The sequence below is a fragment of the Apteryx mantelli genome, unplaced genomic scaffold, assembly GCF_036417845.1.
Source record: "Apteryx mantelli isolate bAptMan1 unplaced genomic scaffold, bAptMan1.hap1 HAP1_SCAFFOLD_125, whole genome shotgun sequence".
NCBI classification, from domain to species: Eukaryota; Metazoa; Chordata; class Aves; order Apterygiformes; family Apterygidae; genus Apteryx; species Apteryx mantelli.
In genome coordinates, this window is record NW_027118481.1 from 22,427 (window position 1) to 49,589 (window position 27,163).

Sequence of the window (27,163 nt, forward strand, 5' to 3'; positions counted from 1 at the left end):
AGCAGGGAAAGACACATGTCAGCCTCTTCAGAAGGTGAGACTGTTTCCTTTCTGCTAGCTGTAGGGTTGTTGTAAGGCTGTGTGGGGCTGTGGCAATCTACAGCGGCAGGTCTTGGCAAGCTCACCTTTGGACGTGGAACCAGACTTTCTGTGAAACCCAGTAAGTGCCTTTGTGATAACGGGGTTGTTGACTGAAGTCTCAGGGAGGAACAAGGAACTGGTGGCAGCCCCATTTGGGAGGAGCGAGTGGTCACTGTGTGAGGCGAGAGCTCTTTAGCTGTCTCTCAAGCTGCTCTGTGGAGAGGTGATTGCCTTGCCTTATCGAGGCTCCTAGGTACCTGGGTCTTTGTGACCGATCAGTGGGTTTTGGAATGAGTTATCAGCCTGCCAAAATAGCGTTTGTTAAGCTTCGATACCCGCCCCGCCCCCCTTTCTTTGTTCTTTTTTCTTTTTTTTTTAGGAACTGGGTTTTAATGTAGTAACTGGGAAGCCACCAATACCAGCTTTCCTGAGGTCATCATGCTGTTTGCAAACAGCACCTCTCTGCTATAGGCGGTTGTTGTAAAGCAGTAAGCTCCTGGGTGAACTATGGAGGAAGTAGCAGAAAGCTCATCTTTGGGAAAGGCACAGAACTCTCTGTAAATCCCTGTAAGTGCTGGAGATGATTGTTTTCTTACCTATCCACCTAGGCACATGGGCTAACACCCAGAAATAGGTGGGTCTGGTTTCCCACTTAATACCTTTCAGACCTGTTTAGATCGGGATTTCTGTGGATAGGTCAGAGAAAAGTGAACAGAAAGATGCTGTAATTTGGAGCCAGCGGCACGTGGCAAGGGTGAAATCTTTTTTTCCCCCTTGATCGCTTTGGAAGAAGTCAGATACTTGTCTGGAGCAAAAGTTGTGCGTGGTTTTGGTTAGCGGTTGTGTCACGGTGTGACTTCGGCATCCACCTGGAAAGTCACCTTTGGCAGAGGGACAAAACTGACAGTGAAACCTGGTAGGTAGGAACCCAGCCTGAATAAGGAAGGACTGGAGAGCATAATTCCCCTTCCCGGGGAACAGCCATCAGCTTTCCGCCGGCTCCTTTAGAACTATCTGCATAAGACGTGGCAGAGGATCAAAGCTGGCCCTAGGTTTTTTGTTTGTTTGCCTGCTTTTTTCACTGTGGGCAACAGAAGTCTGAGCTTGACCTTGCACTGGGGGCAAAACTCATTCTAAGGCCACAAAGGTATTGGAGGTGATGGGGAAGCAGAAGGACTTTTGCTTCAGAAGCAAAATTGGACTCTCCTGGAAGGGTTACTGAGAGCTAAACGCCTTATTTCACTTGGGGAATTTTCCAAAATGAGTCAGTGCGGGTTCTGGAGCAATGCTTAGAATTGTTTTCTGGGCAGCTGGCTTGGAGGTCGACTGCCCTTTCTGTAGATTAGAGTGAGAGAGTCCACCTCCATGGACCACATGCTGGCAGTGGCTTTCTCTCCACGGAGAATGAACAGCTCACCCCGTTAGAGCTTTCCAGGCCTGGAGAGAGGAATCCCACCCCAAGTACTGCTTTTGTTCACCTCTGTATGTTCCCAGAAACCTCCCAGACCTTCAGGGACACTCACTGTCTTTCTGCTTCCACTGCCCAGAACCTTGTCCTGGTTAATCTTCTGAAGCTCCCGGTTGTTCCTCTGCTGGGAACATTCTCTTGCCTTCCGCTCTGTTGCTCCTACTCGTGGCTGCAGATAGGCTTCTGTCCACGTTTTCAGTCTTTGAGAAAGCCAGCTGGGCTCTGTTAGAAACTGGTCTGCGCAGGGAGGGAGTTTGCGTGCGTGTGTTGGGGGGAAGACATGGCAGTCAGAAAAAAGAAAGGTATTTTGGAGTGTGCCGGAGGGTCCGGCAAAAGAACTGTGCTTTTAGGGTTGATCAAAGGCTGAAAGTGGAATTTTGCTGGTAATCCCCGCGTCTTTTCTCTGCATGGAGAAAGGAGAAAGCTTGCAATCAGTGGTCATCTCCATCAAAGCTGGAAGACATCCCTAATGAGGAGAACCTCTAGGGGAATTCCAGGCTAGAGTTCCCAAGGAATTAACTTGGGAAGACTGTCTTAAAAGAAATGTCAAGTGAGCAAGCCCACAGCTTTGGAGGTAATAAGGTGGTGGAGGGGAGAAGTGACTTACAGGGTTTTTGCTGTGAAGCCAAACACTGTGTGAATAATTATGGAAACAAAGTCATCTTTGGAGGTGGAACTCGCTTAAGGATAAGACCAAGTAAGTTTTAAAGCCCTTTTCCACTCCATTGTGCAGAAAAGGGAGATACACACGTTGATCCAGGGTGTGTTGTGGGTTTTTTTGTTTTTTTTGTTTTTGTTTTGTTTACAGTAGTGGTATGTTGTATGAATTTCAAGCAAGGTCTGCTAAGGTGTACTCTCATTTATTCACTTCTTTCAGTTACCTGCTTCCTTCCTTTCACTTTAAAAGACACAGGTTTTAAGCCTTCCTGCTTGGGAACGGCCCTTGCGTGCCATGACCGTCCCTGTCTGATGTGGGGCGGGTCAGTTTGCTCTCTCTCGTACAGCTCGGGGTGGTTGCCCGTCGAAGTGCAGAAGAAAGGCTGAACGCTCTTGGCTGCACCAGAGTCCTATCGGTCATCACTCCGCTAGATGAGCTTCTCTAATGGCAGCTCCTTAGCTTGCAATTGGTTGCTGTAACAGCTGTAGTAGTTGAACAGCTGAAACGGTAATAGTGGTAACTGCTATAGCTGTGACAGGTGACTGTTTTCCTGCCACGCATGGAGCAGTTCCAGACTTTCTGCTGCTCTAAACTGAGGCAGCACCATTGATTCAGCCGCAAGGACACTGGCACGAGCTGAAGTTTCCAGAGCTGTAATTCGGGAACAGCCACCTCTGCTGGAGAAGTTCCTAGCCCAAGTGACCTAACAGGCGCTAACTGGGCTTGGAAACAGCTCACGTTGTATGGGTGAAGAGAGGGTAGATGTCCAGAAATGACCACTTCTCCGTAAGGCACCAGTGTGACCATCACACAGTGCAAGCCAAGGGGTTCCTTGTCTTGTTCTGCACGCCGTCTTACCAAGGCTAGTGCTATTCCTGGCTTTAAAAGGCTGCTTCCGATGGGAAGGAGCTCTTCTCCTGGCGTTTATTTTGTGGAGGGACTGGAATAACAGCTGATGGTTTTTGCTGTGGTGCGAATGGCTGTGTGAACACAGGAAACTACAAACTGACACTGGGGACAGGGACACGTCTGGTTGTGAAGCCCAGTAAGTACGCCTACTGCCTAGGTACCGTTATTTCTTTTGCTCAGGTATCAGAACTAGCCCTTTTAAATTCCCTGAGCAATTATCATTACCTGATCGTAGCGGGCCCATTCCTGGCTCTGAAAGGCTCCTGGATGCCCACTCCCTTTGCTGAGCTGGGCTCTGCTGTGTCCTTTTCCTCCAGCTTCCCCTTCTCCTCATGAGCAATGGGATCAGTCCATTCTGCCGGCAGAAGTCGGAACCATTGAACAGTGACTAAGTCCAGAAGACAGATGTTCTGGGTGTCTGCCCAAAGTATTCCACATCTGGAGGGCAAAGGCAGGGCTCGGCTACCCAAGGGCAAGTGCTGCCTTTCTCACAAAGGAGGTAGCAGAGCTTATGTTCTTGTTGAGATGAAAACCACTGTGTGAATTACAACAAGCTCACATTTGGAAAAGGGACACGACTTCATGTTTTGCCTAGTAAGTGCAGCCAGATTCTTGCAGTCTCTTTCTACTTGGGCTAAAGCTACGCACTTTCCAGCTGGCAGCTGGCTTCCCGGCTTTTCTCCTCTTAGGCTTGTGGTTCTGCAGATGCTGGCTTAAATGCAGTCCCCTTTCCTTCTGGACAGGCTTGGGTTCTGGCCGGAAGCAGAAGTCCCTATGAATGGGCTTTACAGCCTGTCAGTCCCATAGTGCTCTTGATCCCACAGACCACCCAGTGGGCTTTCTTCGCTTCAGGACCACAGGGGACTCTGAGTCAAATTCAGTGCTGTCTAGCCAGGCTCTGGATGCCCAGCCTTCCCAAGTGGTGGCAAGGTTTTTGTTGAGAGAGGAAAGGCTGTGCAAAGGTGGAAGCGGTGTGTATAGACCTGTCTTTGGCTCTGGAACGAGGCTCTTTGTTAGGCCGTGTAAGTCCTCCACCGGGCCTAGGATTTCTGTTTTCTGTGGGGTTTTTCTTTGGGTGTCTGAGAGCCACAGCGTGACTGGGCTCTTGGTAATTTATGTGTGAGCGTATCTAGCGACTGACTTTTTGTTTTCAGGCAAAATGCCATGGGGGGGGGGGTCCAAAGCAGCCCTTCCTTGTTGTCAGTTTGCCTGGGTAGCAAAAACTGACTGCATGTCTGCGCCTAAATTTTAGGGACTGGGGGTCTCCACAAAGTCCAAGCAGAGGCAAGTCATGCTTTCCTGGATTAGCCCAAGGGAATTCCTGCCCCTGAGCACCTCCTGTGCAACTAGTCCTGTTCCAGGGGCGTGGGGAGGATCTCCGAGGCCAGTGCTTCCCACTTGGGTTTTTGTTGCAGTAGGAAGCACTGTGTGAACGATGGTGCCTACAAATTCACCTTTGGGAGCGGGACAAGGCTCCTTGTGATGCCCAGTAAGTGCTCTCTAAATGCGGCAGGCAAGCCTAGCGCTTTTAAAGTTGTCCTTGACCTCCAGGGAATGTGCTCTGTCAAGCCGGTTTTCTCCCATCTTGGGGGAGATCTGCCATTCTAACTGCAACCGGTGGGGTGGACTGGACTGGAGGAACCGCAGGGGAAGTTTGGTGGTTGCCCATCAGTTCTGGCCCCCAGCACCGGCCTCGTCTCACATAGCTAGGCTGTTAACTTCCACTCCCAGCCCTGGCATTCTCGGATTCTCCTACCCCACGTCACTTTTCTGGTGCCCCTCATGTCCTCGGCCGCAGTGGGCAAAGCCTTGGGGAAAGAGGGTGCTTCTGAAGTGGCTTGCTAGACTTTTTGCTATGGAAGGAAATGCTGTGTGATTACAGCTCCGGCTACAGCAAGCTTACCTTTGGCTCAGGGACCAGACTGTCTGTCAAACCAAGTGAGTGTTCAGCTTTCATGTGTCTCCTTTTTCAAAAGACCTTAAGTGTCCACTGGAACTCTATGTAGACTTAATTGTCATATATAGGATCACCTTACAGAGGACAAGGAGAACATACGAGCCAAGTCACTTAGTGCAGACGAGGTAAGCCAGCAGAGAAGTTTTGAGACAATGAACTTGTGCCCAACCCCCCCAACAAATGAGCGACCGGAGCTGAAACACGCTGTCATGGGTAGAAACGTGGCTAGGTGCAGCACTTTTGCTGTTAGAGAAATGTGCTAAGAACACCACACAGAGGTAGTTTAAGACAGGCAGACAGATCAGTCGTGAGCAGCAATAGAGGTGTGGTTTAGGACGGACGGACAGATCGATCGCCAACTGTCCAATGCCTGAGTGGGGCTGTGGAAGGCCAGGGTGGGGGTTCGTAGCCTGGGTTCAGCTCTGGTTCGTACGCTGCGATTTTTGTGTAGTTTGGGCAAGGCTCGGAGTATGCTTTGGTTTAAATGTCTCTTGATGGGCTAGCTCAACAGTTGTGCGCATTATTGTGATTATTATTTTTTTCCCCCGAACAAAGCCAGAGACAGAAAAATTGTGGGACATAATGCTAATTGTTTCCAGCCTGGATAAGGTGTGGACACTGAAAGGAACAGGAGGAAGTCTTAGGCCTGGTTGCGTGCATGGAAGATGGAATTGCGGGTGAACTGATAGTCAGAAGTGGAAGGCCTCTCCATAAAGCCAAGCAAGCGAAGTTACCCACCGCAAATGCAATTGGCAGAAAGGCAGCAGGTTTCCCTTTGAACCTGTGGACGCCACTTGCCCAGGGTGTAAGCGAGGAGACGTCCAGTAAAGCCAGACCAGGGACAGTGTTGCCAGCTGGGAGCTAGGTTTGTGTAAGGTGCTCTGCTGTTGTGAGAACATCCGCAAATTCACCTTTGGCTCAGGGACTAAAGTGACCGTCTGGCCAAGTAAGTGGGTCAATGTTTGCATGCTGCAATACCATCCGAATATTATTTCCCAATACCTGTGCTGCGGGAGCAGGAAGGGAAACAAGCACAAGCAAGAAAAGCAAAACAAAACAAACCCTCGTGCTCTCAGTGAAAGCCTTGTTTTGTTGTTAAGCTGGGAAAGTGGTGGAAAGAATGCTCTTTTTGGTTTCTCAGAGCAACACAAGACCCAGCCGTTCTGCCAGTGTGTTTGAAAAATCCCTGTGCCAGTGAGCGACTGGTTTTCTCAAAGGAGCCGGAGAAGTTCATCTCTGAATTTTACCTGGCCGTCCTCTCTGTGTTGTAGTCTCTGATGCAAATCCCACCTCCTGCCTAAGGAGTTCATCTCACTCCTTGCAAAATGAATAAGGAGGGGATTCAAGAGCGGGCTGATCCTGGGTGGTTTCTTGTTAGGCCGTGTACCACTGTGTGAACAGCAACGTGGCAAAACCCCAGTTTGGGCCAGGGACACGGTTACACATCCATCCAAGTATGTTTGCCTCTCCTGCTTCTCCATCTTATCCTCAGTCCTTTTGCCGCCTTTCCGCTTTAGCCAGTTTAAGACCAAACAGAGAAATCTGAGGAGCGGCTGGCAGAACAGGAGGTTTCTGACACTATTTGAAACGCTGTGTGTACGGCAACAGACAATTCACCTTTGGGAGAGGAACTGTGCTAATTATCAGACCCAGTGAGTATGGGGGCAGTGTCTCTTCTGTCTCCGCGCCAGCCTTTTCAGTTTCTGACTCCTGTCCTTTTCTTCCTCGCTAAACACCCGCGTTTTAGCCCCGGGCTAAATCCCATGGCCAGCTTGGACTGTGCTGCAGGCTGCAGCAGGTGAGGGAGAGGAGACCTTGTTATCCCTGGCTCAGTTTTCCAGGCCTCCGAGAATTTCAAGGGACATTCTGGGGAGCAGAAGCAGCGGTTTACTGTTGAGCTCCGCAGCACAGTGCCAAGAGTGGTACGGCCCGAAAACTGCAGTTCGGGATGGCGACAAAGCTGTCCGTTCAGCTGGGTATGTTGCGGAACTGTCCCTTTTGCCCCAGTTGCAGTGAGGCCGATCCCTATGTGCCATCCATGTGCATCTACCCCCGTTTTACTGGCTTCCTTAGGAGCTCTGGCCATAAATGGGGGGTGGTTACTTTGTGGATGCGGACAGCTTTAGATGGGTGGAAGGCCCTGAACTGAGTCCGGGGCTGCTGAGGGAGGATAAAACACTGCAGGTCCAATACGGCAAGTGGGAAGATGACATTCGGGGAAGAAGCATCATTAACTGTAACACCCCGTGAGTACTAGCATTAAGTCACCACTAGCATTTCACAGCAAAAGAGGTTACCAGGAGTCTGCTTTACCTTGGGGGTTTCCCCCCTCCCCCTTTTAAAATCTTGCGTGCTTTATGACCAAATGCCTTTTCCACAGCTTTTACCGACCAGGTTAAAAGCTACCGTCCAGACATGCCTACATCTGCTAGGGACGGGTCATTGGAAAGCCGCCTCTGAAGCCCGTAGATACCCAAACTTGTTACATTTCCCGTGGACCTGGTGCGCTTAAGCAGGCCTTTCGCTTGCACGGGCTTCTCAGTTCCGTGCCACTGTTGCCGCGGGTGAGATTCGTTCCTCATTTGCCCTGAAAATTATGAAAGGCAAGTGAACCGGGAAAGAGATTTTCCTTTGTTCCCAGCGGCAGCACTGTATTTGAGCCTGCTGTCAGACAGCTGTGCAGCGCCTTGAATCCAGGCACGTCTTCTGCGAGATCGCACGCGGGGCGGACAGAGGCGTTTTTGTAATGAGCTGTGTCAGCGTGTGTATGGTGTAGACAGAGTGACTTTTGGAAAGGGGACCGTGCTTTCAGTCAGAGCCGGTAAGTAAGCGACTGCCCTGGAAAGTGGAATTGCTTCATTTTTCTCTTCTTCCTTATTGTCTTGTGGGGAAGAAGCTTGGGAACCGAACTGTGAAGTTCTCCAGAGGCCCCTGGGACTTGATTTAGCAGCGTGCCCCACTGCTTTGCCCTCCTGTGAGGTACGTTAGGGCACCTAAGCTACCTGAAATGACCAATTCTCTCTCCCATCACTCACTCCCTTCACTCGCTTCACATGATTCTCACTCCCTTCACTCTAGGTGGGCATGGGTGCGGTAGATAAGGACACGTCAGATAGATACCTTTGGAAGCCTGGTTCAGTCCTAGCCAGAGTTGTTCAGGAGGCTGCAGCGAGGCTGCGGAACAGCAGTCTCAAAACGTGCCTGTGAGAGTTAGGTGCCTACAGCTCTAATGTTTCAAAGATGCTTCAATACCTACTTTCTGTAAAGCACCTAATAAGCTCCCTGCGTTTAGATGAAACAGTTGTGCATCTGCAATGTATTTTTTTTCCCCCTCTCTAAACACCGCTGATGCTTTCGGTGTTTAAATGTTTGAAACCTCTTTTTCCAAAGGTCCAAAAGCACTTGGGTTCTTTGGAAACAGTGTAGTTCCCCTGGGTATTCTTGGTGCTGCTCCGGCAGGGCTTGCTACAGACACTGGTTCTGTCCATCCCTCCGGATAAATACGTGAGAAGTTCTGACCCTTCGTGTTCCAGGGAGGGCCAACACGCTGGCCCCTTTGCAAGGGCCCAGCAAGTTACTGGAAACGGGGGGAAGTGCTGCTAGTTTTTGCTGGCTCCTAGATCACTGTGTGAGTGTTGGTGGGGGCAAGCTGACGTTTGGCCGGGGAACGGTTTTAACTGTGAGACCGGGTGCGTAGCGTGGCACAGCTGGGAAAAAGTGTGATTGGTCATCAGCCTTGGCAGATCTGAACTGGGGAGAGTGCTCAAGTTTGAGGCACACTGTTGTGAGTCCTAACCTCACTGAGGCTGACTGAGAATGTCACAACAGGCTGCCGTTGAACTTCTTACGTGCTTTCAAAGAGGCGGCTTGGACCAGCATGCCTGAGAACTCTGAAGGATTTGCAAGTGTCCAAGGGCCCCAGTTCCACCACAGCACAATAAGAGCCTATAAAGCACCTGCGCGGAGCAGGCACCAAGTCCTTTGGTTGGTAGGCACCCTCAGCGTCCGATGATTCAGCTGCTGGACAGCTTTCTCTGAGACACTTTTTCTGAGCTATAGCCTTGGCGCTGGTGTAGGAAAGAGCTGAAGGCAGATGACGCAGCATGCTTGGACCTGAAGGGGCAAGCAGGAGCTCCTCAGGGGTAAAACAATCTTATCAGGGGCCCAGTTGACCTGGGACAGTTGGGCATCATTCCTCCCACTCTGTGGATGAATCCCAGTAGTAGCCCAGAGGACAGCTGCGTCTGTGCCGAGTGAGGTTTTGACAGGGTGTGTTGCACCGCGTGCAGGACGCAGGAAGAAAGGTCGTCTCTGGGACTGGAACAAGATTTTCCGTGCGACCCCCTGCTCCGTTCTGCTGGGGAAAAGGGACTTAAAGGAGCCTGAAGGACAGAATGCACTACTGAATTCAAGGGTAGGGATGCAGGCAGTTTTATAGGCATCTTACCATCCCATGCACACCAAGCTTTTTCTCTCCCCCTCCAGAAGAAGCTTTTGGGGGGATTGAGGTGTGTCACCGCTTACTCTAAAGGCTGTTAGTCTAGAGGAGATCTTCCAAGGCACTCCCAACGGTGCTTAGAGATGCAAATGGTAATTTCAAAAGCTTGGGAGTCCCAAACCCAATTCTTTCCGAAGCCAGGGACCTCTTAACACCAATATGCATTTCCCATGACAAAGGCAAGGCTGAGGTTCTGCTGTCCTCCTCATTATGGCATTAGGTATTCTGCTGAGTTACGCTGAAGAGTGGTGGGAGACTCCGTACATTGTATCTTAGCATGCTAGTAAAGTTAGAAACTCTCAATAAAACCCCGTATTTAGGTCATGTAATGAAAAAATGATTAAAGAGGGACCTGAGGAACTGAGATCATTTCTAGCATTATTATATGGGATTATTTACTAAAAATATCTAATATCTAGTTATTCCCAGGAGTTTGAATGTGGGAACAACTATTTGGCAATTAAAGGCTAGAGAAAATCTGTGGAAATGTTTATAGGTGTTAGCAGCTTCTCTCAGAGACAGACACATGGCTGACAGTATTATCCCATGCCTCTTCCCCATCACTTGCCTTCCAAGACCCACCACGTTGAATGAAGAGGCACATTTTGCAGAGACCTGTCACACAGTGCTAGTTCTGGCAGATGGGAAAAACTCACATGGGGGAGTGGAACCAAACTTCTCATTACCCTAGGTAAGCAGTCTCTTTTCTGAGTCAAGATGGACTAGATACAGATGAAACTAGAATCTAGCTTTAAAAATAACAGTGGTAGTTGCTCTGTAGAGCAATTCGGGTGGTTTTACTTTCCCCCAGAAAGTGGAAGTCTTTCTATTTACCACTGTGCCCTAAGAATGGGTCTATCTTGGGGACGGAACCAAGCTGAAAGTGAAACAAAGTAAGTGAAATACAAGAACACAGATGTGAAAAAAAATTTAATAATCTTTATTGAGCAGTGAAGGTATGATTTTGTCAAGGATGGATGTGGGAAGGGAATTGATTTGCGGATCATCCTTGTGGTATTAATGATACTACAGAGTGGGGAGGAGGAAGAATAACTAATGGACGTAGAGGTAAGACACAATGCACTGCAAGTGTATGGGTGCAGAAATGGAAAGAATATAAGGAAAAGTGCTTATAATCCTTGCTACTGGTTCAAAACTTGTTGAGAAGCCAAGTTGGGGTGGATACACAACTGTAAATGGACTACATTATCATTCATTGTATAGAAATTTATCTTCCTTGGATTTAGTAGAAGTCATGACACACATGAAGCACGGTAGTCTGTGAAACATGGGAGAAGAATCTGGTTCAAGATAATGCCACTATTTCCAAGGCACTTCCTTACAATTCACAGATCTGGCAGAGAAACTGAGCCCAGTATAGTATAATGAAGCAACCAGGGCAGTGGGGAAGTTATTTAGGATGACTGGAGTTGATAGGATTGTATAAAGTAGGTTTTGTTATAGCAAACAATACAGCATGTCTGTGAATACCTACCAAATTACCTTTGTCCATTGAACCTGGCTTGTGGTAAAATTCAGTAAGATTTCTGAGATTTGGGGCTTTAAGTTGCACAGTGGAAAAATCCAATCCACTTAAAATTGTAATAAAGGAAATATTTGCTAAGACAATAGCAAAATGTAGTTCAGAGGTAGGTTACTGCCTAAAAGTAATGACAGTAATCTCTTTGTTACTATAGTATCTGATGGATATCATAGAAGATGGCCTTCAGTGCAATTATTTAAATTTCATGAACTGTGGAGCTTTCCTATGAGAGAAAACTTAAATCTAGCAGCTGTTATAGATACATGCAACTTATTTTCCCAGTATCAATAGTTTCGCACTTGCAATATTTTGAAGTAAGCTTTGTGTCATGGTGTTTCTTACAGAAATCTTAGTAAACTCACATTTGGAGTAGGAACCAAGCTTTTTTTAACCCAGATATGTGAACTTGCCAAGTTAGGAAAATATAGGGTTTGAAAAATACTCACTAAAAACACTTTAGTCTGTTCACAGAATCACAGAATCACAGAATCACTGAGGTTGGAAGGGACCTCTGGAGATCATCTAGTCCAACCCCCCTGCTCCACCAGGGTCACCTAGAGCACATTGCACAGGATTGCATCCAGGCGGCTTTTGAATATCTCCAGAGAAGGAGACTCCACCACCTCTCGGGGCAACCTGTTCCAGTGCTCTGTCACCCTCACAGTGAAAAAGTTTTTCCTCATGTTAAGATGGAAGTGTCTGTGTTTCAGTTTGTGCCCATTGCCTCGCGTCCTGTCGCTCGGCACCACTGAAAAGAGTCTGGCCCCATCCTCTCGACACCCTCCCTTCAGATACTTATACACATTGATAAGATCTCCTCTCAGCCTTCTCTTCTCCAAGCTAAACAGGCCAAGCTCTCTCAGCCTTTCCTCATAAGAGAGATGCTCCAGTCCCCTAATCATCTTTGTGGCCCTTCGCTGGACTTGCTCCAGTAGTGCCACATCCCTCTTGTACTGGGGAGCCCAGAACTGGACGCAGTACTCCAGATGTGGCCTCACCAGGGCTGAGTAGAGGGGGAGAATCACTTCCCTCGACCTGCTGGCAACACTCTTTCTGATGCAGCCCAGGATACCATTGGCCTTCTTGGCCACAAGGGCACATTGCTGCCTCATACTTAACTTGGTGTCCACCAGCACTCCCAGGTCCTTCTCAGCAGAGCTGCTTTCCAGCAGGTCAACCCCCAACCTGTACTGCTGCATGGGGTTATTCCTCCCCAGGTGCAGGACCCTGCACTTCCCTTTGTTGAATTTCATGAGGTTCCTCTCTGCCCACCTCTCCAGCCTGTCCAAGTCTCTTTGAATGGCAGCACAGCCCTCTGGCGTATCGGCCACTCCTCCCAGTTTTGTATCATCAGCAAACTTGCTGAGTGTGCACTCTGTGCCTTCATCCAGGTCATTGATGAAGAAGTTGAACAAGACTGGACCCAGTACTGACCCCTGGGGGACACCGCTAGCTACAGGCCTCCAACTAGACTCTGTACCACTGATCACAACTCTCTGAGCTCTGCCATTCAGCCAGTTCTCAATCCACCTCACTGTCCACTCATCTAACCCACACTTCCTGAGCTTGTCTATGAGGATGCTATGGGAGACAGTGTCAAAAGCCTTGCTGAAGTCTAGGTAGACAACATCCACTGCTCTCCCCTCATCTACCCAGCCAGTCATTCCATCATAGAAGGCTATCAGATTGGTTAGGCATGATTTCCCCTTGGTGAAGCCATGCTGACTACTCCTGATCACCTTCTTTTCCTCCACATGCGTGGAGATGGCTTCCAGGATGAGCTGCTCCATCACCTTTCCAGGAATGGAGGTGAGGCTGACTGGCCTGTAGTTCCCTGGGTCCTCCTTCTTGCCCTTTTTGAAGACTGGGGTGACATTGGCTTTCTTCCAGTCCTCGGGCACCTCTCCTGTTCTCCAGGACCTTTCAAAGATGATGGAGAGTGGCTTAGCAATAACATCCGCCATCTCCCTCAGCACTCGTGGGTGCATCCCATCAGGGCCCATGGATTTGTGGGTGTCAAGTTTGCTTAAATGATCTCTAACCCACTCCTCCTCCACCAAGGGAAAGTCTTCCTCTCTCCAGACTTTCTCTCTTGCCTCCAGGGTCTGGGGCTCCTGAGGGCTGGCCTGAGCAGTAAAGACTGAAGCAAAGAAGGCATTCAGTAACTCTGCCTTCTCTGCATCCTTCGTCACCAGGACACCCACCCCATTCAGCAAAGGGCCCACGTTTTCCCTAGTCTTCCTCTTGCTGCTGATGTATTTGAAGAAGCCCTTCTTGTTGTCCTTGACATCTCTAGCCAGATTTAATTCCAAACGGGCCTTAGCCTTCCTCGTCGCATCCCTGCATACTCTGACAACATTCCTATATTCCTCCCAAGTGGCCTGTCCCCCTTTCCACTTTCTGTATACTTCCTTCTTCTGGTTGAGTTTTGCCAGGAGCTCCTTGCTCATCCATGCAGGTCTCCTGCCTCCTTTGCTTGACTTCTTACTCATAGGGATGCACCGCTCTTGAGCCTGGAGGAAGTGATGTTTGAATATTAACCAACTCTCTTGAACACTCCTTCCTTCCACTTCCACTCCACTTCCTTCCACTCCTTCTGTTTCTCCCTTTCATTCAGAATAAAATTATGTGTAAGAAATTTGTTCCCTAACTGTAATCAAGCAGAGATTTCCTGGTAGCTGCTGAGATTTGGAGATATAAAATAAAATAATACTAAAGCTAATCAGAAAATAAAGTAGGCAGTTTTTAAAGGAGGCCTGCAAAGGAGGGTGGGCATTTTATTAAACAAGGGGAGTGGAACAGAAAGATAACACAGACTGGTCAGACTCAATGGCAACAGCTGGAAGGCTTCTAGATGCTATCCGAAAAGTTGTATATGCGTGCACAGATTGACAAACATATGCTGCTAGGGTGTAGAGACAGATGAAAGAATAAACATGACTAGATGGTGGACAATAGCTAGATTAGTGAGTGTCAGGAATGACTAAGCAGGCTGAATGTGGCTGAAGGGAGCGTTTATTTCACCGTATATAGTGAGGAGGTGTCCAAAAACTTGCCTTGATTAAATTATTCCATTAGGCATCTTGCAGTCCCATGTTTATAAATCTTAATTCAGCATAGACTGTTACGTGCATACCTTTTTGCAAAGCAGTGTGTCACAGTGTAATACTGGGAGTTATGGCAAAATTGCATTTGGAGCTGGAACCAAACTTATGGTTTCTCCAGGTACGTCTGATTTCTCAGAGGTGGCTCTTCTTGAAAGTACTTTTGTTGCTTTACAAGGTATTTTGTGTGTCCAGTCTCTCCACAATATATTAAGAACAGGATTATAAATTTTGATCTGGTGTAAAAGCAAGCGACTTCCATGACAGCATATATATTTTTTCCCTTCGTTACTCCTGCTGATGAGCTGGTCAAAGCAGGTTTTGCATATGCAAGAATTTTCTTGGAAAGTCAACAGCAGGTGGGCTCCTAAATCCTTCCCAGACTAGCAAAAATCTTTGGAGAAGAGGCAAAGGGAAATGGTGAAAACCAGCATGGGCTAGCAAAATGAAGAGTGATGAGAACTGCCTCATAAGGTTGAACTAACAGGGCCTTTGCTAGCATGCAGATGTTAATTCCTTAAGATAATGAGGCTTCTCGTTCTGTGTTGATGTAAATTATGAATATGTATTTAGCTTTTGCGTTCACGATCTTGAGTAAATTGTTATAAATGGGAGACGAGTTTCTGTCTTATTGTGAAGTGCTATATAAATACTGGAAGCTCAGGATACAAGTTCATCTTTGGGAATGACACCAAGCTCGTAATCACAGACAGTAAGTGCTCAGTACTGGAGAATTATCTGGGCCTTCAACATCCACATGAAGTTTGGAGCACATAAGAAGTGAAGCCTGAACTGCTGGAGAGCAGTGCGACAAGTTTGAAAAGCTAGGGATGGAACAGATGTTCAGGCAGAGAGGAAAGAGGTTCATTTTTGAATGGCTTTTGTGAACAGTCGGAGAGGTGATCTTGATCAAAAAATAATTTTGTCTAGACAAAAAAGATTGAAAAAATAATGCTGTGGGTGTTGCTGCCACAAGACGGTCACACAATGTCAGTTTAAACAAATGTTTGTAATAAACTCATGAAGGGTAAGTTCATGGTTCATGAAACCCTTCAGCTCAAAATCCCCAAACCACTTATTGAGAGAGACTGTAGGGAACAGCAGAGCCTGCTCTCCCATGTGTGACCTGTTTCTTATATTCTTCCTCAAATAACTTGTAACAAGGTTGGGCAATACTTCCCTGGTTGCCCTGTGCTGACAGCTTGGAGGCACCCGCACATCAAAATTCATAATTCATAGCAGGAAAAAAAACAATGACAGGCAACTCCTGCAGTTGGAAAAATGGATAAACAAATCCAGTAGTCCAAGAAAACTAGGTCTCCAACATCTTTCTCTCCCAGCTTTGTTGATCAGATATTTTTGTGTACCTTAGAGAGTCTCTTCAAACTATGCACCATATTTTGAGGGCTGTGTACTGTGTAATACTGCCTAGGATAAAATTGTGTTTGGATGAGGGACCAAGCTCCTGGCTTCTGTGAGTAGGTTTCATTTCCCAAACATATGATGTATGTTTCTTTCATCCCTCCATCCCCCTCTCTCTCCACCCCCTTTTCACTGTTTCTGGAAATATCTGAAAAAATAAGAACTCTTCTTTTGTTTGAAACTCTTTGGGAAAGGAAAGAAAGAAAGTTAGATCCTGAGACAACAACACAGAGAAATGCATACCAAAAAGTATGTTTTCTACTTATAGGCTAAATGGCAGACTTGCTCTGGGGTCACCCTTGACTAATTCAGCTGGCAAATTCAAGCAAATAGGATAATGGAGTTTGTACTAAACCACTCACCATGAGGTGAGCTATGAAGTAACAGTAGATAAACTAATTTTGGGGAGGGGAAATTGGCTAACAGTGAGACCAAGTAAGTAAGGAATGATGGTGAAGAACAGAATTTATTTTGCAGGCGACTTTCTGGAAGCAATGAGATAAATATCGCAGAATCACAGAAGGGACCTCTGGAGATCATCTGATCCAAATCCTCTGCTCAAGCAGGGTCAGCTAGAGCAGGTTGCCCAGAACCATGCCCAGTTGTGTTTTGATGGAGAGAAATATTAAGAAAGAGTTGTGTGAGAGCTGATGACAAATGAAATGTTTGAAAGACATCATACAGCATACTGTTTGATAAAAGGAATGCAAAAAAAAAGGTTAGATAGAAGAAAAGGCCTAGATAGACAGATCAATCTAATTATGGATCTAAATAGAATTTCCTTTCATGGAGTATTTCATAGTTGAAAGTTCCATCCAAAGACCTCTGGATATTGTAGAGACCTGTACCATTGTGTGACTATGGAAGTAGTTACAAACTCACATTTGGGTCTGGGACAAGACTTGCAGTTTCACCAGGTTGGTTTTTCCTGAATTTTGCCTAATTTGCAAGTTTGTTGTAAACACACACTAAGATTTGCAGCTGTCAAAATTTTAGTAGACTGTGGTTTCATTCTAACCAGGGGAATTAATTCCAAGGCAGCTGTCCAAGCAGTGTTCCTTGAGGCAAGTGAAAGTAGACTTTTGCTTTTGAGGTTCTTCGGTCAGTTGTATTCCTGTAATAAGCTAAGACAAAACCCCACTCTTGCTTCTCTCTCAAGTAAGTCATGTGCATTTGTTCTATCCTAAGGGTAAATACATGTCACTACCCTTGACCTCAGGCAAAGTCATGGTTGATATAAGTCAGCTGAAGATACATTGAAGTACAAGAACAGCCATAGTGTTTAGAAAACATCCATTTATGGTGACTGTCACCATTTTATCTCATCTTTACTTGCAGCAGAATCCCACAAAGGAAGAGTGTACCCATAACTTTTTTTAATATTAGTGTTGGAATAGGAATTGACATGCTTTTTAGCCTGGGTAGTCTGATCTGTACATTCTGTATTATGCACAAATGCTGCAAGTGGGTTCTGTACATGATTGGGGCTTGAATACTGATTTGCAGAGCTGTCACAGCTACACAACCATACCTACTTCAGCTACCATATATATGAGTAAGTGAGGATTTATGAATCCTGAAGTTTGAAGGCTCAAATGCCTTCGTAATTCCCCATGAAGGTCTGATATCTAGGTAAGGTTACATTGTGCAATGGAAGCCTTGAAGAACATAACTGTAATCAAGTCAAAGTGGTTCTTGTAAAGTTTTCCTAGGTTGTGTGAATTATGGGGATGGAGAATACAAGCTCACATTAGGAAAATAAAATTTCCTGGTGGTCAAGCTAGGTGGGTAATAAATGAGGAAATCTTTCTTTAAGAGAAAACACAGACTGGAAGGCAGTGATCCTAACTATGTGGTGCATTTAACAGGAATTCTAGGTGATGTTACAGAGGAAAAAATGCGAAGATTTCTCTAGTGTTGCCCCAAAAGGTGCAATATGCAATTGTAACCAGTGAATGAACATTAGTTCATTTGAACTCCCTGTTCCTGACCCTGCTTATTTTCTGGTAGATTTCTCTAGTACTTTGAGAGTCACTTAAGTCAGTGTGCTTCCTCAATGTTCCTTTAAGCTATGCCCTAGTCTGGAACATCTGTCGATCTGGTTGTCAGGATGACATTTTTTTTTAAAGGTTGACATCAGTGTGCTGCCACGGGTTTGCGAAACTCACGTTCAGCTCTGAGACCCAGTTTATTGTTACCCCAAGTGAGTTTGATCTTTCTGTACTACATCAACACCAGGATCAGTAATCATTTGAACACAGAGTAGGTGGACTAGAGACTTTAATGGAAGCAGATTCCCAACTTCTTTTAGGCTTCTCTTCACAAAAATCATTTGGAATAGTCTTAGCATACAAGGACTGCTTGGGTATGGTGTGACAGTGATCCACAGCAGAAAAGACAGCTAGACAAGATGGTCAGGTTTCTTATGGGTTTCTCTTGATAAAGAGTTTACATAAGTTTAACAGTCACAACATGTTGCAGTCATGCATACATGCTGCAAGCAGTTCACACACTGCTGAATGCTACAAAATAAATCTAAGACTTTTATAGAGCTCTGGGCTATTAAAGTTTCCAGACTTCACGTTTGCATCTTTAAATGATAATTATGAAATGCCTGTGGGTTATTTTGGCTAATGGCTCAAAGAATGGATTTTCCATCTCTCAGCCTAAGAGCAAATGTTATGATGTTTTGGTTTTAAAATCCAAAAGTGAAGCCCCCTTCCATATTTGTATAAGTTAATATTACAGTGTGAACAGTCAGGGATTAGAAAAGCTGAATTTGGAAGGGGATTCAAACTTACAGCGATCCCTGGTAAGTCTCTTTCCTTCCCTCAGTTATATTTCAAAATGCTTTAGGAATCTTTCTGGAAAGAATCTGAATACTAGTCTAAAGTTAATTTCTCATTGAAAAGGAAGCAGAAAGGCCTCTCCAAACTTTGGCTTTTGATTGAAAGTAAAAGGACAATGTGACCGTAGAAGGAAACTAGTGGAACATTGTCTTTTTTTGAAAACTAGTAGCATTAAACCTACTTCAGCAAGGATCAGAAACTGAAAAGATGGAATGAATTTTCAAATAACTTCGTGTTTTATCCTTTGGTAGACAGCTTTCCCACATATTTGGGATGAGGAGTTATTGGAATATACAACAGGCATATTACAATAGGCATATGCAATATGGTAGGTAGGAAGTTATTGCAAAGGCCTCTTGTGAGGTGGGAAATTGGAAGACACAGTAAACTCATGTTTGGAAGACAGAGTAGATTTGAAGTCAACCTAGGTGAGTAAGATCTGGAGGATAGGCTGTGAAGAGGGGAGCAGTGTCCTCTGACTTGTGTTTCCAAATAGGTCTACCTTCATGAAGAATGAACATAAACTCTGGATGAGGAGGGAGGAAGGGAGGCTGAAAGAAAATGAACTCAGGACTATTGCTCTACAGGATGCTAGCGAAGATGAAGCAGGAAGCCTGGAGATATTAGGAAATGAGACAACATCAACAATTTCATAGGTTAATGACCATGCCATATCATTGACCTTAGCCACTGCTGAGGCTTGTCAGACAGTAAAAATGTGCGTGCAATAAATATGAGAAGCAAAATATTAGCCTTGGCAGGACTAACTTCATTATACAGACACCAGTGTCTGCATTTTTGCTTTAGGCTGAGAAGTTTCGGAGACACCTTGGGGTTCATGTTTAAGTCATAGTTTCATATTGCATCAAGAAGAAATTTCCCAGATAACTTAGACCATGGTATTTGCAATGATTCAAACTGGGGTGTGTGGGACGCTACAACTAGAAGACTAATTTTTGGAAATGGCACAAGGCTATCTGAAATCCCAAGTAAGTTGTTGAATTAAAAGTAACCATTAAATAGACTCAGAACAGGAAAGGATATGCTTTTGGTGCAAAACAGGCAACTATATCTGAGGCAATCCTATAAATGTAAGATTGAAAGTTCTTCTGATGCTTTCATATAACACAAGAAAGATCTACCACCTGCTTTTAGACAGGGAATTTGGACTGATTCTTTTGGTTGCTATTTGTTCTTTCTCATTAAACAAATGAGAACTTATTTACTGATACTAAATGAATAATTAATCTTTAATTCAGAAAGTTTCTTTTTTTCTGAATTGAAATTATCTGATTTTTTTTCTGGAAACTAAATCTCTGGCAAATAAAATTGAAAACTGGTTCTGGCAACAGAAGCCCACTCTGGTTTTGAAAAAAAACAAAAAAAAGCCATGTAAAAAATATTTTGCAAAAATGACAGAGGTTAGCAGAGGAAGCTAATGAAAAACCACTCCAAGCTATGCTGTTGTTGTTGTTTCCTAAGGCAGTTGTGATAAGCCATAGAATTTCATCCCATTCACACATGAGCTTTAAAGACTGGATTAGATAAGTAGAATTGCTCCTTCTGGTCCCCCAGAAACTTTCCTTGGCATCTTCAAAAGGAACAGTACAGGAGATCATAGTAAATCTCTCACACAGTTTAGGTAATGCATGAATAAATCCACATATGAACACAAGTAGGACACTGCCACTAAGAAATCTGGGAAACTTCATCCCAACTTCTTCTTAGCGGGAACTCAAGTGTAAGGCCAGGATTCATACTGTCTGGTGTTAGAGAACAATTTAGTCCATTGAACACTTGATTTCTCCTAGGATAATCGATATCTTCCTCTACTAACCCAGCTTAGGTTTTGCTTCAGGGAGAAATCTTCCCTTTCAAAGGTTTGTGAGTAACATCTTGAATGGTTTTGGTAATTTGACATCCCTGAGTGTAATTTCAGAGGCAATGGCAATCTCATTTTTGGGAGGAGGACCAGAGTTATGACTGAACCCAGCAAGTTAAACCACATATTCACTTGTGCAAGTACTGAATCTTGGCACAGGTACCTTATTCTTTGGGTGACTTGGCTGGGGCTGAACTAGGACCTAGCATCTTTTATCTGAACATCTTCAAATCCAGTGCACTGGGAGTCTAAGGTGGGAATCAAGTACCTAAATACAGACTTCTAGTGCTGCTGTAGACATCTAAGCATCCATGCAGGGCTGGCAGATATCACATAGGACCTGCAGGGGACTTTTTGGAACCTCCATTGGAGGCCAGCCAGCAAACATCACTAGATGTGAATGTTCAGTCATAGGAATTACTCCTTCAGGGTCAACATTAACCTATGAGTGTGTGTCGGGGCGTATCTTTCCTCTGAGCTGGGGGATAACTCCAGGTTGACTCTAGCCTGTGGAATACCACATGGCTTCGGTTGAGGAATGGTATAGAGGATCAAATTATATCCCACTGATTCCAGTCTGACCAGAGATTGAGAAATTTTACTTTGGAGGCAATGGAGACCGAGATGGATCAATACATAATCCAAGTTGTGTGTTAAGTCAGTTTAAGATTTCTACTGCACCTGCTTTGGAAAAAAAGGTACAGGTCTTGGTCTGATGTTGAAACAGGCTTCTGTTGCTCTCTCCCTGAAATCACCCTCTGAAGTTGGCTTTTTCTGTTGACTAGCCAGGAATAGCATTCATATATCTCCTCTTCTTCTACCTGGAAGATGTCCTTCAGTAAGGATGAAATTAGGCAGGTGGATGGCTCAGATCACTGAGCATCTACTCCTCAAACTTTCCTGTAAATTAAGAAGATCATAGATATCAATACAGCATCTCCAGCACACCCACCAATTCATTAAGACAGAATAACAGGAAACATGGGTCACAGCACTGTGGTTATAATAGTTGATATTTATCAAGACCGCGCTCTGCAAATTTTAATAGCAATGTGAAAATCTGCAAAGGAACTTATCAGAAAACAGCCTCTGGTGTTGAAACAAAGCCAGCAGTCACCCTGAGCAAGAATGAGAAACAAGTATGTTGCAAAGCAGTTGCTGCCGAAGCTGCCTGCAAAAACAGGCATTAATTTGTATTTGCTCAAGATAAAAGCATTGCACAGTTTGAAAGGAAACAAAACACCCTAATTTGGAGAGAGGTGGACATGTAGCTGAGCATTCACTGTAAGAGGGAAGCAAAGTAGCTCTATCAATTCATCCTCTTTTCTTTAGTATCCCTAATTAACTAACAATGACATCTTCTGTCATCTGTATTTTATGCAGGGATCCACTATCCAACTTTTCATCTGTTCTTGTCTTCCTTTCCCTAATAAATTACCACAGAATTCCAAAACAATAAGTAGGAATGGGGGTGGGGTGGAGTGGGGAGAAGGCAGGATATACAACATTAGGCCAAATTCTTCATGGTCAGGAAAGTGGCAGCCTTATTAGGTTTTTCAAAGCCAGAGCAACCTGGGATAGATGAACTGTAGTTCGTGAGAAAGGCCAGAAAAAGGACCACTTGGCTTTGTAGATGATGTCCTTTTGAGTTGACACCAGTAAATCATGGATATTTCTCTAAGGTGTTGACAGTTGGTAATTGAATAGACGAGAAACATTTCTCTCAGTGATGGAACTAGGAACCTATGCTTCAATAAGATTTTGAGACAGTTTCTAAAAGCCATACAAACTTTCCCAGCGAGAACTGAAAACTTCTTAATCTGGGAGCTGAACTACCTTTGCTGTTTCTATAATAATACTTATCAGCTTTGTGTGTGAGCAGGACCTAAGCAAACATTAATCTAAGCTCTGAAACCTACACAATAATCCTTTGTAAGTTTATAGATGTGAACTGAAGCTCAGGTTCAAACCTGTGATTGAGGAGTGCAACTGAAAAATGCAGCCAGGGGTTGCTCAGAGCCTCAAATATACATGTTGGCTCCAGTATGTCTTTAATCATGTTTTATCTATTCACCATTAGAGTATTGCAATACAGATAACATTTTATCATTGTGCATGAACAAAACTTTGGGAAAACACCTTCTTGAAGAATCAGAAGATTTTGAGAGTTGGACAAGAAGAAATGCGTGCCTGGGGTACATGTTTACCAAATTGAATGTGCAAAAAGTTTAACCACAGGTAGTGTTTTGAGATGTGTGGAAAATCCTAGTCTAACTGACTTGCAAGCAGAATTTGAAGCCAGAAAACAGAAATCAAAACCAGGTGTCTTAGATTTGCAGCCTTTAGTAACAAAAACCTTCTTTCACAGGGCAAAATTTAGCAGTTTCCCTCCCCCCCCAGCCCTGCCACATATACTACACTCTAAGGTGTCAGAATATAGTGAAAGCTTTATTTGTTTAATCTTTCTTTCCCTAAAAGGAAGCACATGTTGCTACTGTGTAATAGCTTTCCTTGCTTTTTCTTATAGGAACAGAGTTAGCTAGACTGGTAGTAAATGTGGACAACTTTAAGACTTCTTAGTTAATCCACTGTCCTTCAGTATTGGAGGTAGTGGGAATTTGAATGCCAGTGATGGATTTAATAATACATTTGTGGAAGAGAGGAAGTCAAGAGTAATGTCAGTGTTCTTCAGTAGCCCCACACTGCTCAGTCCTTTCCAGGCACATGTTTTCTCAAGTCAGTGAAGCAAGAATGGTGTGCTCTCTCTGCCTGTGTCATCTAGGACCCTAAATTCTTTCAGGTCAAGATCCAATAACAATCCCAGGTTGCATGGTAGAGGTGAACGAGCTGTTACAGAGAGGAATGAATAAGTCACACATGGACATCTAGTGTTTGGATGCTCAACTAAGTGTCATTAGAAATGCTCTAGGGATCCTGCCTCACCATTACCTGTGGTTCCAGCACAAATCTCTGCTGCTCCACTCTGAAAGCCTTTGATCTCTGAAAGTGTCTTAGCACAAGATGCCTATGATCAAACAACTTCTCACTGAGATCATGGAGGAACCTCCATACTTCAAGTGTCTGTAAATTAAGGAACTGCAACTGTGAACTGTCATCTCTCTCTGCTCTTCTCCCCTTCCAGATGTTATTCCATCTCCTTCAGTCTATAGGCTGACCTCTAAAGATGATGAAAGTTTGGAAATGTGCCTTATCACAGATTACTCCCCTGGAAACCTTACATCTAAGATGAATAAAACGAAGACAGATGCTGTTGTGGAGGTGGTAACATCTGAGAACAAACAGGAAGCAAGCTACGTGTCAACCTACTGGACCAAGAAAAATGAAACGCAGTGTGGCGCAAAGCACGACGGGTTTGGAGAGCTGGAAGGCGAGGATCCTGAAAGTGGTAATGTCATTGTGATATGTGTGCATGGGGCTAGGGATGATCTGTTCTCTGCACAATTAGTATGAGCAAGACTTGAACAAGTCCCACAAACCCTGCAGGCAATGCTGAACTATATTCCCTCGTGGAGGAGGAACGTTGTCCTGTTGCTTCTAAAAGGTTTTCTTTTACCCTCTTCCTCAGTGGAAACAAGACTAAGGGTCAGTAGATTGGTACAGTCACAGGAGAGAGATCTCAAAATCACATTGTGGAGGATATAAAACTTGAAGTTGCTTTGTTTGATGCAACACTAGTGCTTGATTAGATCTTATCCTAGACTTGCCCAGAAAATAGCAGAAGTGAGTGTTTATGGGAGGTGGTAATGGCTGGAGACTCTAACCCAACCCTTCTAAGTAGAAACATCTTTATAAACTTCTGACGAAGTCCGTTACTAATATTAATTAACTTTGTTTTTACTATCTGCAGGTGCCCGCACTGTCTGTGTAACAGGGGTGTCTCAACACTTCAGGACAGGTACGAACAAAGCATTTTAAGTGTAAAGCTTGACCTGATTAGACTAAAAGCCTTCCTATTTTGGCTAATATTCTCTTGCCCTCCCTGTTTGCAGAATTCCTGTTGCAGGAAAAAGCTCAGACTGTGAATTTCCAAATGGGTACCACAGGATTTAAACATCAATCCTGGAAGTCATTTGGTTTAATGTGGACTTCCAGATCTGAGCTGGTCATTTTACGTGACCACTGTAGTCAGTGGACATATATTCTAGCTGGGTCTTACCAAATAACCATTCCCTACCCTACAAGCTTCTGTAAAATGATTTAAGGCAGCTTCAGTGAATGTCTGCATTTCAGACTTCAAAAGAGCTGTTTTTATTTTTGGGTGCACAAACACCCAATGAACCAAAAGATAAGCAGGTGGTTTCTACTGCGTGTGTTCAGAAGCAATGTTGCAATAAAGACAAGGTGTATCTGAGCAGGCTCTAATTCAGCTCATTGTGGCTGCGGGCATATATTAGCCAGTGCTGAAGCCCAAGCAATTGCTGTTCCTGCTAGTTCAAAGCAGCTGGGCCTGCCTGTGCATTAGCCCTGTTTGCAGAATAGCTGTACTTTTGCAAACCTGAGGCCTGCTGAAAAGAAACCAGATAGCCAAATATTTCCAAAATACCACTTCAGAAAAACACTCATCAGTAAACTTCGCTGACTCAACCAATCTTTTCAGAGAGAGATTTTCAAAGTTATATATAAAGCGTTTTTTTGATAACAAGTTTCCACTTCCCAAATACAGATCAATGTATTTTTGGGTGAAAATGGCTTTGTCATGAAGACAAACATAACATCCAAACAGACTTTATGTTTTCTGAATAAAATTTACATTGCTTTCCCCCTGCCCCTCTTAAAGAAATACATGGGGAAAGGGAGGAGGCACTCTTCCAGCAACCTGGTTTCATAGCACACTGCTTCTAGCAATAGCTGGATGATTGGCATACTTGCCTATTGGAAAATCAAATAGTTATTGGATGAAAACATGGCTTTTGAGACATGAACTGGAAGGAATGAAAGTCTCCCACTGAGACAGTTCTGCTTACTGTCTCTTTAGCTATTCTAATAGCTAATTCTATCATGCACAGTGGAACAAGCTTCATTAAAAGCACTATTAAGTCTGCCTGGAAGTTAGAATATCTCTCTTCTCTGGTGACTTTCATTCTCTATTATTTCTTTTACAGATGAGAAGCTGAACCTGCTGTCATTCTCACAACTGGGCCTGAAAATAATTTTAATGAAAGGAATAATTTTTAATGTACTAATGACAATGCTTATGTGGAAAAAAAAGTGAGTGTTCACAGAGGGTGGTGAAGACTCTGACAGAAAATGTTTGGATCAGTGCAATAGCTATGAGTGATCCTCCTCTCTGTAATAGCTGTTTATGCAGTCTGTCCATGGACCATTTATCTACCATTAATTCAGTCCCTCCACTCCTTTGCAGATCTTTACTTGGCCATATAATTCTTTCCCCACCTCCAAGTATATTTCTATTTATCCCTCTTTATCTGCATGCAAATTTAACTTTTTCTTCTTTCTAGGCATATATCTCTCCTATTCCTACTTCCTTTCCTTGTCTGTCCTCATCCATCAGATTCATTCCCTGATCAATCTCCAGCCAGGAAAGTTTGATGCTTAGTGGCTTTAAGACCTCACACCTAATATGTTAGTTTTGGCCCAGTGTCCCTTTCTCCTCTTTCTATTGCCAAGACACACCCAGTCTATGATTATTTAGCTGTGACTGTAACCCAAATCATGATTTAATAAACTGTTATTTTTTGTTTCAGGAATGAAAGTAACCAGAGAGCACAGACTTGAAGTACCAAAAAAATTTGCTGAGATTGCTTTGCCGTAGCATCACGTGCAAGAAGGAACAAATGAATTTCTGTTGCAACAGATAACACTTGCTGTTTCTGTATATCATGCCAGCCATTATATGCTAAGTTGCTTTATTTGCATTATTACAAAGCTACTCAAAAATAAGCTTAAACTCTCGGAATTCTGCTCTCCTACATACCTGAATCATTTAGCATGTCAATTTTTCATGAAGCACAGATTGCTATTAATTATAGATTGTCAAACATCCCTTCTACTTGCATTAAAATGACCTGTACAATTTCTGCTTGGGGGAGCGTTGCTGAAAGCTGCAAGCTAAATATCTCTTGAGTGTGAATATTTCATATTTTGACAGCTTTCACATATGCATATCTTAGAGAGGACACTTCCTGCCCTGCCCCGCCACCCCTATTTCAGTTGCGAATGAAAAATTTTGAAAAACAAAGGAAGTCTCATTCAGGGTGCTGTGCATCGTGTCTTGCTGTCTTTTGCTAGATAGGAGCAGGGTATCTTTTTTTCCCTAAAAGATATGCTGCTAAATCTCCAGAAGTACTGAACTTAGTGAAATTCTCACTTCATTATCATAGAAGAAAAAAAATGCTCTTTAATATTTTTTTAATCTGTTCTTCCTTAACATTTCCTGAATTTCCACCAGCTTAATATTTGGCTTTGCGTTTACTACAAATACAAACTACTTCTGTTCTTTTTGTTTAGGTCTAACAACCTTAGATTTCCTAATAAGTTTTTCTTTTTTTTTAACCATGATATAAAACAATACTGAAATACTTATCTCTTTTTGTGTGTGTGCTCCTTAAAAATAATGCATTCATGTGAAATTTGCATGCTGCTAAGTCTTGAATTGTACTGCCAATCACTCTGATGTACTGACTTTTCTTCAAGCCTTTGGCAACTGTTAAACAATTCTTATCAATAATAATAAACTTGCTTGTCTTTTGTATATTTAGCTTGAGGAACTTGTTTTACCCTTCAGATGAGCTTTGGAAGTGATCTTAGCCT

The 27,163-nt window shown here is 44.3% G+C and overlaps 1 protein-coding gene and 1 gene segment (V, D, J or C); one reads left to right on the plus strand and one right to left on the minus strand.

The window, feature by feature from the left end:
* LOC106488036 (T-cell receptor alpha chain constant-like) lies at positions 1–27,104 on the plus strand. The segment is given in 5 exon segments: positions 1–34; positions 23,514–23,777; positions 24,240–24,287; positions 25,495–25,600; positions 26,098–27,104. Coding segments are annotated over 5 exon segments (468 nt in total).
* DAD1 (defender against cell death 1) overlaps positions 20,950–27,163 on the minus strand; it is a 13,036-nt gene continuing 6,822 nt past the window's right edge. The window contains exon 3 of the mRNA XM_067316804.1: positions 20,950–21,271. The gene's annotated coding sequence lies outside the window, so the exon portion shown is untranslated. The remainder of the gene's footprint in view (positions 21,272–27,163) is intronic.